The sequence below is a fragment of the Tenrec ecaudatus genome, chromosome 10, assembly GCF_050624435.1.
Source record: "Tenrec ecaudatus isolate mTenEca1 chromosome 10, mTenEca1.hap1, whole genome shotgun sequence".
NCBI lineage: Eukaryota > Metazoa > Chordata > Mammalia > Afrosoricida > Tenrecidae > Tenrec > Tenrec ecaudatus.
In genome coordinates this window covers 130,775,401-130,788,904 of record NC_134539.1, presented here as the reverse complement: position 1 = coordinate 130,788,904, position 13,504 = coordinate 130,775,401, and the positions used below count along the sequence as shown (strand labels likewise).

At 53.7% G+C, this 13,504-nt stretch overlaps 1 protein-coding gene and 1 pseudogene across 1 annotated transcript; both read left to right on the top strand.

The window, feature by feature from the left end:
• The first annotated feature begins 839 nt into the window (after positions 1-839).
• LOC142459736 (nucleoside diphosphate kinase A 1-like) lies at positions 840-5,562 on the top strand (annotated as a pseudogene).
• Positions 5,563-7,981: 2,419 nt separating this feature from the next.
• Positions 7,982-12,909, top strand: LOC142459735 (nucleoside diphosphate kinase B). The gene is made up of 5 exons (XM_075561593.1): positions 7,982-8,139; positions 8,334-8,463; positions 10,020-10,121; positions 11,054-11,166; positions 12,645-12,909. The coding sequence occupies exons 2-5, from the start codon at positions 8,338-8,340 to the stop codon at positions 12,760-12,762; spliced, it is 459 nt and encodes a 152-aa protein (XP_075417708.1). The 5' UTR covers positions 7,982-8,139; positions 8,334-8,337; the 3' UTR covers positions 12,763-12,909.
• Positions 12,910-13,504: the final 595 nt, after the last annotated feature.

Here is a 13,504-nt window from a genome sequence, read left to right as displayed (position 1 = left end):
CCCTGCCTTTCTCTGGCGGAGCAGCCAATGGTTTTAAATTGCTGACCTTGCCGTCTATGGCCCACTCAGTAAAGAAGAAGGTAGAGCCCCAGTGGAGCCGCCAGCCACCCTTGTAAAATGAAGAAGTTGCACTGAAACGGTTTCCAAAGCCTCTTGCAGTTTTATACTGCCCTGTACCAGGCATAATTTGTATATTAACATTACTCTCCCCACCTGCATTATTGAGAACGATGTGGCTTATTTTTCCATCCCTTTGGCTATCTGCTCCTGTAAAGATTTGGTCTTAGAGGCTCCAAGGAGCAGTTCTACTCTGTTGCATGGGGTCACTGCCAGGTGGAATCAGCTGGATGGCAATGAGCTATGGGGAGACCTTTATTTGCCGCAGTATGAGGCACATACTGCCTTGGAGATGGTTCGGACGCACAGCAACCCTGTGGACTGAGTACAACGCCCCCTGTGGGTTTCCCAGACTGTGGCTCCAAGAGTGGGAAACCTTGTCTCTCTCCGTGGAGGAGCACCTGGTCGTTTCAAACTGCTGACCTTGTGGGTAGCAGCTCAATAACTGCCTTTGAAGTCAGCAGCCGCGGAGTGTATTAGGCACACCAGTGCACGTTTACCCCAGACGAGTTGAGTACAGTGAGTTAGAGATGACAGAAATTTTTTCTGGACCCTTTCCCACTTGTAGGTTTAAATGTATAGATGAGAGCTAAAGGAGATGCAGACTTTACGAAGCCCTGGGGTTGACATGACAGATTTGAGCCAGCTTTATGGGGTAATCCGCTTGTGGAGGATAATGAGTGCTAGCTCACTCATCCGTCTACCTGCCTGTCCCCAGCACCATGGCAAGCAGTGAGCGCACCTTCATTGTCATCAAGCCTGATGGGGTTCAGCGGGGCCTCATGGGAGACATCAAGCGTTTTGAGCAGAAGGGCTTCCACCTTGTCGCCTTGAAATTCATGCAGGTGAGAGGACTCGCTCCTCCCTGTGTCGATGATTCCTTGGTAGGGTGAGAGAACAGTTCAGCAGTAAACTTCTCGGTTCCTGTCCTCCTTTGCTTTTTAGACTTCTCCGTGGCAGGGTGGACATCAGTGTCCTCCCACCTGGACGGTCCTCAGTTTCCCAGTAGTGTGCCTGAATCTGGGAATCTGCCATGTTATTGGGGGCTTTAGGAAATAGCCTCTCTTCTCCTTTAGCCATGCAGAGTTGCGCATGTCATGGTATCTCTGTGGCCATGTCTGACTCAGTGAGGGCATGTTTGAGCTGCTCTCGTTTGCTGAGCAGATAATTTTAGTGAACATCACTCTACCCCACCCACCAAAGGCAGGTTGCTTTCAGCCAGGAAAGATTTCCATTATCAGTGAGCTCCCATGTTGAATCTAGCATCTATTAGGCACCGCCAGCACAGGAAGAGATGGGCGAGGACACTGGCTTCGTGCTTGGGGAGCCCCTCCTGAAACAGCAGAGAACAGATACACTTGCAGGACATCCACAAAGGAACATTTTAATAAATGCAAAGGACTCATTGGCCAAGAACCCCTCTTTAAACAAAAATCCCCAATGCAGACAGTCTCTCTCCTACTAAAGAAGTCATTTTTGGATTCTCCAAAGGAGCCCTGGTGGCATAGTGGATCCGCATTGGGCTGTGATCCACACAGCTGGCAGTTGGAAACCACCAGCAGCTCCGAGGAAGAAAGGACTGGGCTTTCTACTTCCGTAAACAGTTGCAGTCTTGGAAACCCACAGGGGGTCGCTGTGAGTCAGCACTGACTTGATGGCAGGGAGTTGGAATCTCCTATTCACTGCCTTCCAGTCAATTCTGACTCGTAGGGACGCTATAGGATGGAGTAGAACTGCTTATGAGGATTTTGAGACTATACATCTTCACAGAAGCAGACAGCTTCATCTTCCTCCCAGAAGGGGCTGGTGGATTTGAACCATGGGGCTTTTCGCAGTCCAGTGCTTACCCAATAGCATCACTGGGCTCCTTTAGACTCTCCTAGTGTCTGATTATTTCAGAAATGTTCGTGAACTGGGAAAGGTTTGCAGAGCAAATTAGTTTTCCAGTCAGCAGTTGAGACATGTTTGTTTCACCTCATTGCAATCCCCATGAATCATTGTGCATTTTCAACCTCCCTTTAGTTTGCAACTCAGTTCCTGTGTGATCTTTTGGGAAAAGTGCTTCAGTAGGGAGGGGAGTCCACGGATGCTAATCCCGAGGGAGGCATTGGAACCAGGTGTCAGACAAGGAATGCTTGCGGAGGCTTGCACAGTAAATTAGGGCTGCTTTAAAAACATTTTTTTTCAGAGCACATTTATTTAGTTTTAAACGAGTCAAAGACATCTTTCAGATGAGGGAGACCATTAGCACAAGGTCATCCTGGTGTTCAGCGGGTTGCTGATACACAGAGCTTTACCAAGGACATGGGAGGTCAAAGGCACTGTCACAAATGCATTGCTGGCGGCAGGTAAGAGCATGATAGTCACAGGTGAGATTACTGAAGCAGAAACGGGGCCCTGATTGAGCCATGAACGCTATGTTAGAGGAACTTACAAGATGGGTCAGGGCAGGACTCATGACTGTGTGGATCCCCCCCTCCCCCTGCCCCCATAGTGATCTCCATCAGAGACACACCTGGCAAGCCCCCAAGGGGCACTGCCCCTCCCTGGGCTGGTCGGGGGTTAAACGAGGGTTTGAAGGTACAAGGAAAGTAGTATTGGTGGCACCAAGGTTTTAATTAGGATTTGTTCTGGAAATGCACATGCATTGCATTCATGTTCCTAAATGTAAACTCCGTGGCTGGACTCACCTGTAATGTTCCAAGCCTTTATTCTGAGCAGCCAAGGTCAACAGTGGGGAAAGTGGTAGAAAACTGAAGAAGCCCTTCAGTCTCCGCCACTGCCGCCCATGGCCGCGTGGACAAAGAACTGGGTTATAACCTAGTCAGTGAGTGGAGCGTTCACGTTTGTGAGAGCTGGATGGGGCCGGGGGGATTACCCAGCTTGCTGGTTTTATGCCAGCTCTGGGACCCAATTCTCATTCTCTCCCCTGTGGCATAGGCTACGGAGGACCTTCTCAAAGAACACTACATTGACCTGAAGGACTGTCCATTCTATGCCGGCCTGGTGAAATACATGCACTCAGGGCCCGTGGTTGCCATGGTGAGTGTATACGTGGGATGCTGATATGAATGAGTCAGTTGGGAGCGGAAAGTGTAAATCCTGCTGCTGCTGCTGCTGAAAGGTCCTCATTGATGCCCAGGACACTGGGCTGGGAGCACGAGAGATGATTTGAGCCAGCTGGGCTCTCTGACCCTACTGAAGCCCTGTCATCAGGAGAGGCTTGCCTGGCTGTAAGCTCCAGGGGGTGTTGGGGGTGGGTAGGCAGGGAGATTCTTCCTGTTGACTGCACGGATTCTTCACCTTTGTGCCAGGCTCTCTTCTTGACCCTGGGGCTACGGTTCTGAATGAGACAAATGGGGATCCACTTTCATTGCCTACTCCTTTGGGGGCTGCAGAGTGTGTGTGTGTGTGTGTGTGTGTTGAACAGACAAGTCAATTAAAAAAGTCAACAGATCAGCCCGTGGTTAGTGATATGCACAGAACTAGCTAGTGGTGAGGCCTTTAGACTGAGCAACTAAGGAAGGCTCTCTGAGGAGGAGGTTTTGAAGCCAAGATCTGAATGACAAGGAGGAGCCTGCTGTGAGGCGCTTTGCTGACCAATAGAACAGCTGTGAAAAGTCCCCCCCCCCCCACACACACAGAGAGGAGTTTGCCTTTTAATCTCTAGAAGGGCAGACTGGCTGATGTCCAGTGAGAAGAGAGGGCACAAAGACTGAGTCCACAGAGGGTGGGGCACCTATTCCAGGGGAGGGTGCTCAGATACCATGGGAGGTTTTGCACTTGATATCTGAAAAAGGCCACTCTGGCAGCTCCGTGGAGTGGGTCCAGAAAGGCAAGAGGGTGGGAGACCAGTCCTCCCAGTGCTAGAACCAGTAGGTATTGTACAAAACGCTGGTGAAATGAATGCGGGCCAGCTTAAGCAGGCACTTTTGTTCTGTTTTCCTGAGCGGGGAATTGCCAGGGTTTCTGCCCAGCTGGGTTTTCCACTTTGACCCCATCTTTTGTCTTTGGAGGTCTGGGAGGGGCTGAACGTGGTGACGGGTGATGCTTGGGGAGACCAACCCTGCAGACTCCAGGCCTGGGACCATCCGGGGGGACTTCTGCATTCAAATTGGCAGGTGAGATTGGATGCTTGTTGGCAGAAGAATTTGGATTTCTGCGGCTGGGGATGGATGGGAGATAATATCCAGGCCTATTGAAAAAGAACCATTGCGTTGTAGGTGAAAACTTATACAGCAAATGAAGTTCCTCTTGCACAAGTTTCCTCCGAGTTGTTCCTTGCCGTTGGTTACAGTTCCTACAAGGTGTCAGCGTCCTCATTTTGGTTGTTCTCTTGCCATTGGTTGAGCTTCCGACCAAGCCCTCTACCTTGCCTTCTTCTGCGCTGCGATTTCGGGTCACTGCTGACCGTTTGGTCTCAGAGTTAATTGCTTAAGGGAGGATATTAATCACAAGTGATAAGGTTTATTTTATAAGCTAACCTATTATTTGACTGAAAATGACTTCAACTCCAAATTCAAAGGGTACCTTGGGGCTACTCTTTTTTAAATCATTTTATTGGGGGCTCGTACAATTCTTATCACATGGGCTAGTCTGTAGGGGTTCGTCTTGACTTAATCGGTCCAGTAGGTCTGGCTTTTTTAGGAATTTGAGCTTGTTCTGTGTTTTCTTCCATTCTCTCTGGGACCTTGTGTTATGCCCCTGGTCAAACGGCTCTCAATACTGTCAGGAACTAATGTTGCTGTGACAGGAAGGGCATTCTGCATCTCTTTATTTTCCCTCGACACGCCTAATATACTTGGGAGCCCCTGGGTGGCACAAAGGGTTAAGTGCTCAACCTAGACATGCCTGGGAAGAAAGGCCTGGCGATCTACTTCTGACCAGCCAGCCACTGAACACCCTGTGGAGCCCAGTACTGCTGCGCTCTGGGCACGGCCGGGTCACCATGCGTCAGAGTGCTCTCTCGGGGCACCTGGTTTGTGCGCTAACTGTACGGGAGAGCTTTGGGCTTTTCTGCTGGCAGTGGGAGGAGGCTCTGAGGCGCTTCATCCCAGCGATCTGAGTCACGTGGCCACCTCTGTCCTGTCTTAGGAACATCATTCATGGCAGTGATTCTGTGGAGAGTGCGAAGAAGGAGATCGGCCTCTGGTTTCACCCTGAGGAAGTGGTCACCTACAAGAGCTGCACTCAGGACTGGATCTACGAGTGACATGCCGGAAGACCCCAGAATTTCCCACTGCACGCCCTCCTCGCTGTGTCCACTGGCAGGGGACTAGGCTGTAGCCCCCCTAGTTACTTCTGGGGACTTCTTTATCGTCTGGAGGGTAGCTGTTGAAGCTGAGTGCTCCTTGTTCTATGTTATCCGGTCACCATCCGATTAAAACGTTGTCCCCAGCTCATAGATGCGAGGTTACTCTGTGACTGTGTCATCACTGTGGTTTGTTTCTGTACTTTGGACAGCCCGAAGGAATGGGAGATGCAAATACTAGGTAAAGTACTCTTCTTGGCTTGAGAGATGACACAGTCTGCGTTCCCTGTGCCAGCACCCCAGTCCGTCCACTCTGGCACTGAGCCAGTCAGCAGGCGTCTATCTGGGGTCTGCCAGGTGGCCAAGACTTGGGTGCAGTGCCTTGTGTTCACAGGCAGAAGCTCCAGTGGCGGGGGGGAGTGTGGGAAGTTGTCATGACGAGATAAGATGAGAGACGCAGTGGACTGCAGTGGTGGGCCCCTGGCAAGGTCCCGAAAGCAGCAGAGGAAAGCCTACCAGGAGCTTTGATTTGCTAGGGCTGCTTCGCAGAGATGAGAGAGGAATTTACGTCTTCATTTAAAAAACCCAAGCTGAGGGTGGGGCGTGTGTGGGTAAGGCGCTGCTCCTGGAGGCTGGGTGGGGTGTGGTGGGCGGGGTGGTGTTCCTTCTAATAACCCAAGATGGGTGCTCACCCCATGGCCACCTTCTAGCAAGTTGGGAAGGGCCGCGGAAGGCGTTCTACCTTTGAAAGGCATGGCCCCGGTTCTCCTGCCTTCGTGTCTCTCACATCCTATTGGCTAGAACTGGGTCACATGGTTGCACCCAGCAGAAGAAAACTCCCAGCCCTGTTTCTTTGCCAACAACTTGGGCAAGTTTTCCTTCTCTGCATTTGACCTGGCTTGGAGCGGGAGCGGGCCGTGCACAGACGGACCCTGCTGGCACAAGTCAAAGCTCTCAGCTGCTAGCAGGCCAGCAGCTGGAACGGAGCCCCCCACGTGCGTGGGAATTCGTGGCCGTGGATTTTGTTCTGCTTTAGAGGCAAGGGAGGGGCAGGGACTTCTCAGCAGGGGAGATTGGGATGGGGCTACCGTTCCTTGGGAGGCAGGATATACTTCCGTTGGCACACAGCGTGGCCTGCTTTGTGGGGTGAGATGGGAGTACCAGGACGTGTGAGTGATCGTGTGTGGTGGGCTAGGAGGCTTACATCCCTCTACCCTTGCTGCTGTCAGCCTTTCCAGGATGGCAAGGAGGCTGCAAGGCGGGGAGCTGGCACTGCCTGGACCAGGGAGTGGGTATCAGTGACTCCAGAGGTGTAGCAGCTGTTGGGAGACATCCTGTGATGGTGCCTGCCCCTTTCCCACAGGTGACAGACAGCCCCGGAAAGGACTTCAAGGAGACTCCGCTTCAGAGGGTGGCCAAAGGAAACACGGGTGTCTGTGTCCCAGTATACGGACGAAGTGACCGCAGTCAGCTCCAGGCTCTGTTGCTTGACCCTGCAGCTAGGATTTGGGAGGTCAGCGGAGTGATACGCTTTCTCCACCCAGGAGAGAGCTCCAGGTTCCCTCTCAGGAATGCAAGGGGATTGCACCAGGTGGTAGGCTTCCTGTGGCTAGCTCAGGGTTGAGGGGCTGACAGGAGGGCAAACCATCTCAGAGCAGTAAACCCATCCGGGCAGAGGTCAGGGGCTTCCTGCAGACCCGACCCACGGAAGCCGCACAAGTCTTCCTGGAGGATGCCGTACCTGCACAGCTGTTGTGTGCCAGAGTGAACTCGGGTCCACGGCGACCTGGCTAACAGGACAGAACTGCCCCATCAGCCTTGCCAGTCTGACATCTTCACAGGAGCATGCAGCCGAGGCTTTTCTACTTCTGAACCTCTGGGTAGAGTCAACTACCAACCTTTTAGCGAGTAGCTTGCCTAATGTAGCCACTGTATCCCCAGGGCTCCAGACACCAGAACTACCTGTTCATAAAGGTGGCTAGGGGTTTGCCAGGCTGAGTGGGTGGGGATTATCAGCAAAAGGAGGCTCCAGGTGCCTGTGTCAGGGTTGTGTGTCTCGGGTTGGCCTGATTGATGGACAGGAGTCCCGCAGGCTCCGAAGGGAGGGCGAGCCAGGGTCAACGCGGGAGTGTTGGAGGGGCCCCTGGGAGTCTCCCTGTGGGGAAAGGGGCCAGCGCGTGGGAGCTGCCAGTTACTGTGGGTGAGCGGTTGAGGGCTTGAATGTGGGGAGGGGGATGGGGGAGGCAGGGCTGACCGGACACAGGTGCATGGTGGGAACAGATGGAATTGGCTCAGGAACAGCCAAACCGGTGCCCTTCCGTTTGCCTCCCATGCACGCCGGCCCGGCGCTGCTGCGGTTCCTGGTAGCCCTGGCTGGAGTGGACGCTGGGCAGCTCCCCACCCACAAAGGCCTGCTCCTTCGTTGCCGAGCGCTGTGTAAAAGCCGCCTTGAAAAGAGGAGCGAGAGCAGAGCAGGCTTCCCCCCGCTCCCGTGCCTGTTTCGGGGCAGTGGGACCGCAAGGCGAGAGCGTGGGGGTTGGGGCCGCGGGCTCCGCGGGTGGAGAAGCGGCCATTCCTGCCCCGGCTGGCCGGCCCCCAGCGCGGCGGGCCTCGGGTTGGGCGGCGGCCGTCCGGGGAGGGGCTGCCCCTCGCCTCGCCCCGCCCCGCCCCGGGCCCTCCCTGAGTCTGCGCGCGGCGCGGGGGTCGCTTCCTGTCTGCGCTGCAGCTCGCGCCGCCGGCCGCCCGCTCCGCCCGCTCCGCCGCCGGACTCGGTAAGGAGGCCGGTCCGCTCCCCTCCCCTCCCCTCCCCTCCCCTCCCCAGGGGAGCCGTGGGTCCCCCACGTGCGGCGGCTCGGGGGCGCGCCCGGGCAGCCACGTGTCCTTCCGCGGCGGGGCGCAGGGCGGTGGGCGCCCGTCCACGTGGCTCCCCGCGCGGCCGGGCCCTGACCGGCGCCCTCCCCCGCAGCACCATGGCCAACAGTGAGCGCACCTTCATCGCCGTCAAGCCGGACGGCGTGCAGCGCGGGCTGGTGGGCGACATCGTCAAGCGCTTCGAGCAGAAGGGCTTCCGTCTGGTGGGCATGAAGCTCGTGCAGGTACGGAGGCCCCTCCGCCGCGCCCCGGGGCCTGTCCCCGGCGGCTCCACCCCGCCGGCGTCCCCTCCGCGGGGATCCCGGCGCGCCGGGCGGGGCTGCCTTTTCCCAGACAGACGCCCTTGGCAAGGTGAAGAGGTAACGTGGCTCCGGCCCCGTGTCCGCGTGGACTTGCACCCTGCCCGGCCGTCGCTGGGGGGCAGCAGGGAGTGGAAGAGCCCGCGCCTCGAACCCCTCCCCCGGCCCACGTGGCCCGTCAGATGCTCGGGGTGGAGGCCTGCGGCTCTCTGGGTGCCTTAGCTAGAGACTCGGAGGTGCTGGAGATTTTAGGTGGGTGCCCCTCATGAAACGGTGCACGGATGTAGAAGGTACGAAAACGGCAACCAGCCTCCTTAGCTGGGAGGAGAATGTTCTCAGGTAACATCTGCTAGGCCGACTTCAAAGGCATCTATCTCCCTGTGGCCTCTGGTTCTCCTTGGTATTTGAAAGTGGAGCATGCCCTGAAACCTTTAGCCCAAATGGCAAAAAAGCAATGCAACAATTGTTTCTGAGCATTCCCGGAGCCCCCCAAACGACTACCAAATCACCCTAAATAGTACATAAACCCTAACACTAACGCCAGGGGGCTTCAAAGAATTTGAAATCAAACAACAAAAACGAAACATTGTGAAGCCCCACTAGGGTGTTTGCAGATACAGCTCAAAGCTGTGGGGTTTGCACCCTGAGGTGCTGGCTTCCAGGGGAGGGACTGGTCCTTTCACGTCACTGCTGGGGGTTCCTGCAGACAGCTTGTGCAGCGAAAGGAACCCTCCCTGAATGCTTGTCGTTAAAGATTTTTTCAAGCTGGCGCTAAGCCTTGTTTTTCTAAAAGCATCAATCCTCGTGGGATTTCTTTCCGTGGGTGAAAATGGCCCTCCTGTAGGTGAAGCAGAGTGGTGGACAGCGTACTTTGAGGACCGTGGGGGCCGCCCGTCTCCTGGTGGCCCTTCAGGGATGGCCTGGGTTTCACTGCCTGCGCCGAGACCCTCAAGCCACTCACCTGGGCATGTCGCTGGCCTGTTGCAGTGGCTTCGATTTTGTGGTTTGGATTGGTTTTTATAAACTTCCTAGGCAGTGGTTCTCAACCTGTGGGTCGTGACCCCTTTGGGAGTCCAATGACCCTTTCACAGGGGTCGCCCCGGGTCAGAACAGTAGCAAAATTAGAGTAAGGAAGTAGCAACGAAAATCGTTTCATGGTTGGGGGTCACCACCACATGAGGTACTGTATGAAAGGGTCGCGGCCTGAGGAAGGCTGAGAACTCAACCAAACAACGGCGATCAAGTCGCTTCTCACGGGTAGAACTGCCCTGTGGGCTTCTGGGAAGATCACACTCTCTAGGAGCAGAAAGCCTCCTCTTTCCTGTGTGTGCTTGGTGTTTGGGAACTACTGACCTTGTGGTCAGCGGCTCCCTGTGCCACCGGGCTCCTCAAAGATGGGCCGGAAATGCCCAGTGTCCCATGTTGGTAGGGGCCGTTCCTGAGCTACTTTGGCGAATTCCCTGACTGCTCTCTACTGCCAGGCCTCCGAGGAACACCTGAAGCAGCACTACGAGGACCTGAAAGACCGCCCCTTCTTCCCAGGGCTGGTGAAGTACATGAACTCGGGACCAATTGTGGCCATGGTGAGGGCCTTTGGGGCATGGGCCGTGGGAACCAAGGGGTGAGAAGGGGTTTGGAGATGGACACATTTGTGGGAAACGCCAGCTTCCATTTGGGATTTTGAAACGTTGCTTGAGGGCTGGGAGGTGCTTCTCTGGTGCTGCCTTAGACTTCTTTCCCACTTACTCCTGACTCCATCCGGGCTGTACAACGGGAGCCCCTCTGGTCCTCAGTATCACCCGCTTTCAACCTTTTCTGACTGGGACCAGAGTAAGAAAGTTGTACATCATGTGGTGAAGGCACAAGCACAGAGTCAGAAAGCTAAATAAATACCAATGAAGCTTGTTTGAATAATAAATGACTTATTCTGTTAAAAAAGTATATCAAATCCAGTAGGCACACGTGTGTATGTCCAGTTTTCTACGAATTTCTTGAAGACTTCTTGCATGTGTGTAGATTTACATACCTACATGTCAAGTGTCACAATAATTTTGGGTTTACAAAGGCTACTTCTTGCCCGTACCAGTACCCACCAATCATGACATGAGAAGTAGTGATCAGATTGTGTAAACCACTTTAAAAAGGGTGGTCGTGGGCAAAGGAAGACAGTGGATGGTGTAAGATAATATTTTATCATTTATCGGGGGGGGGGTGTTCAGGAGGGTGGGAGGGATGAAAAGAGCAAATACTAAGGGCTCAAACAAAGGAAATGTTGGAAAAGGATGATGGCAATGTAACGTACACACGTTGATTCAATTGGTGCGTGGATTGTGGCAAGAGCTCCTGATAACGTGACTTGTTTTTTAAAAAGGGGGTAGTGTTGGGGTCTTTTTGCTTATAAAAAGGATGCGGTTATTTCAGTTGCTCGATAGAGATGGGTCGGATGGACTGTGCTGTTGGCTAGGAGTGACTGTCCTCTGGGTGGCACATCTGATGCAGCCTCTCCTCTGTCAAGGTCTGGGAGGGGCTGAACGTGGTGAAGACAGGCCGGGTGATGCTGGGAGAGACCAACCCAGCGGATTCCAAGCCAGGCACCATCCGAGGGGACTTCTGTATTCAAGTTGGCAGGTGAGTCCTGGGGAGAGGCGTGGGAGCACGTTCCTGCCAGGCTTTTCTGTGGGCCAGAACGCAAACTTCCCTGGCCTGTCCCAGTTTTGGAGGTGGTTTGAAATTGGGTCTCATCACAGGATCAAAGCTGTCTTAGATGGAGACAGTGTGATAGTTGAACGTATTTGAAGAAGATGCATTGCTTCCGTGCTGCATGGGGTAGATCCTGGGAAGCTCCTGAAGGAAGGGCTGCAGCCCACGCCCTACCTTCCTCTGTGGAGTTAATGGTCTGGCTGACCACAGAGCTGTGGGACTCAGAAGGAGTGCAGTGGGTGGAAGCACTTAGCCTTGAATCTAACAGGCTTCTTGTCCTGTCTGGTTGGGCTCTGTGAGTCAGAAGTGTAAGGGAATTCCGCAGACATAACCCCTGATTACGCAAGCCGTGCATTCGAACTGCCCTACAGTCTTCACTGCTTCAGAGGTCTGGTGACCTCAGTCCTGGATACATGTTGGGCTGCAAAGGACGAGGTCAGCAGTTTGAAACCACCGCCCAGTCTGTGGGCGAGGTAGGCTTCCACCGCCACAAAGATTTGCATTCCTTCCTCTGGTCCCTTGAGGCTTCCTCAGCCCGCACTAACATGACCCTCGTCCTGCCTCTCCCTGCGGCTAGACCGGAGCGCGCACACAGGTACAGACAAAAGAGCTCGTGACACAGAATCCAGGAACAAGAACGGAAGTGGCGATACCAGGAGGGCAGGAAAGGGGATGAGCGACAGAACTGTGGGAAAAGGGAGACAGCCAAGGGCTTAAAAGAAAGTAAATGTTTAGAAAATAGTGGCAACAGATGTATAAATAAATTTGGTAGTTAATGTATGGTTTGCTCTAAGAGCTGTAAGAGCCCCCCAGTAAAATGATCTTTTAATACAAAAAGATTTGTAGCCCTGGAGAACCAGTAAGCAGTGTTTGGTTTTTTGACTTGAGTTTGATGGCCTATGCAATCTTGGTACAATTGCTGTCTAGAGGCAAACACTTGGAAGCAGAATAAAATTTTGGGGTGTTTTTATGATTGCTTTTAAGTAGATATACTTTGCCCCGAAATTAGGACCCTTAGACCTTCTTCCAGCCTGGAACAGAACTCCCCGTCGTGGCTTAACTTGCAGCCAAGAGATAGAGCTGCCAGGTGAACATTACCACGAGAGTGACGGGGTCTAAGCTCTGAGGCGGGGAGGGCCCTGGAAACCTGGGATTAAGTGTGAAGCTGGGGGCTACAATCAAAGTCACAAAAGAAAATGTGTGTGGTGGAAACCAGCTTGGTCTAAACTTTCACACACAGGTGCAAGGAAAAAAGTTTGGTAGTAACTCCTCTGCTTCCAATGGCCCTTTGGCTGGTGCTGGGGTTAGCAGGCAGGGCCTATCGCCTGTCCCTGGTTTTGCAGTGTTCAACAGACCTGGTTAAGGACTTCGACACACGGTTAACTAGCCCTTGCTTTGTTTCCCAGGAACATCATTCACGGCAGTGACTCGGTCAAGAGCGCCGAGAAAGAGATCAGCCTCTGGTTTAAGCCGGAGGAACTCGTGGACTACAAGTCTTGTTGCCATGACTGGATCTACGAGTAAGAGGCGGACAAAGCAGTCCCGTCCACGTGGGCCCGTTGGCACTGTGCCTGTCCTGAGTACAGCTCTTCTGGGGTTGGAAGCAGTAGAATTGATGTCCTCTCTCCTTCCAAAGCACACTGACCAGTGAAATAAAGTCGTTGGACACTGGGTGTGGCTGCCTATGCTTACTAGATTAGGTGCTGGAGGAGGACTTGTTTCCCTGGCGGACGGGAATCCTGTTGGCATGGTGGCGAAGCACTGACCAGCTAGCCTGAACGCTGGCAGTTGGACCCAACCAGCTACTCGGGAGGAGAAAGATGAGGTATGCTATGGGGCAGTTGTGCTCTGTGCCTACCAGATCACTGAGCAGGAACTGATGAAAGGTGCTGTGGGACAATGGTCTGACCCTCTTCTGGATGCATTTCAAGACTGAGGGAAGAACGCAAGGCGAGGGAGGGGTGGAGCACTGTACTGCTCTCGAACCTAAAAGAACTAAGGCAAGTCCACTGAATGAAGGTGGCCTTTGTAGCTATCTCAAAAGTGACCCTTACAGGACAGGGTAGAACTGCTCCTGTGGGTTTCTGAGACTTACGTAGTAGAAAGCCCCGTTTCTCCAAGGAATAGCTGGTGGTTTCAAACTGCTGACCTTACAGCCTCACATGTAACTAGCTATTAGTCTTTGTAATTGCCATCAAATGTCTGGCCTGCCCAGGAGCCTGGATAGCTTGCTGAGATTGCACGTGAGTTACACTGATGACACTTT

What these genes read in the sequence shown, in the direction of transcription:
- LOC142459735 (XM_075561593.1), top strand. Translation starts at nt 8,338, where the DNA reads ATGGCCAACAGTGAGCGCACCTTCATCGCCGTCAAGCCGGACGGCGTG. An exon ending in CGGGACCAATTGTGGCCATG is followed by an intron (nt 10,122 to 11,053) that starts GTGAGGGCCTTT and finishes TCCTCTGTCAAG; the next exon opens with GTCTGGGAGGGGCTGAACGT. An exon ending in TTCTGTATTCAAGTTGGCAG is followed by an intron (nt 11,167 to 12,644) that starts GTGAGTCCTGGG and finishes TTTGTTTCCCAG; the next exon opens with GAACATCATTCACGGCAGTG.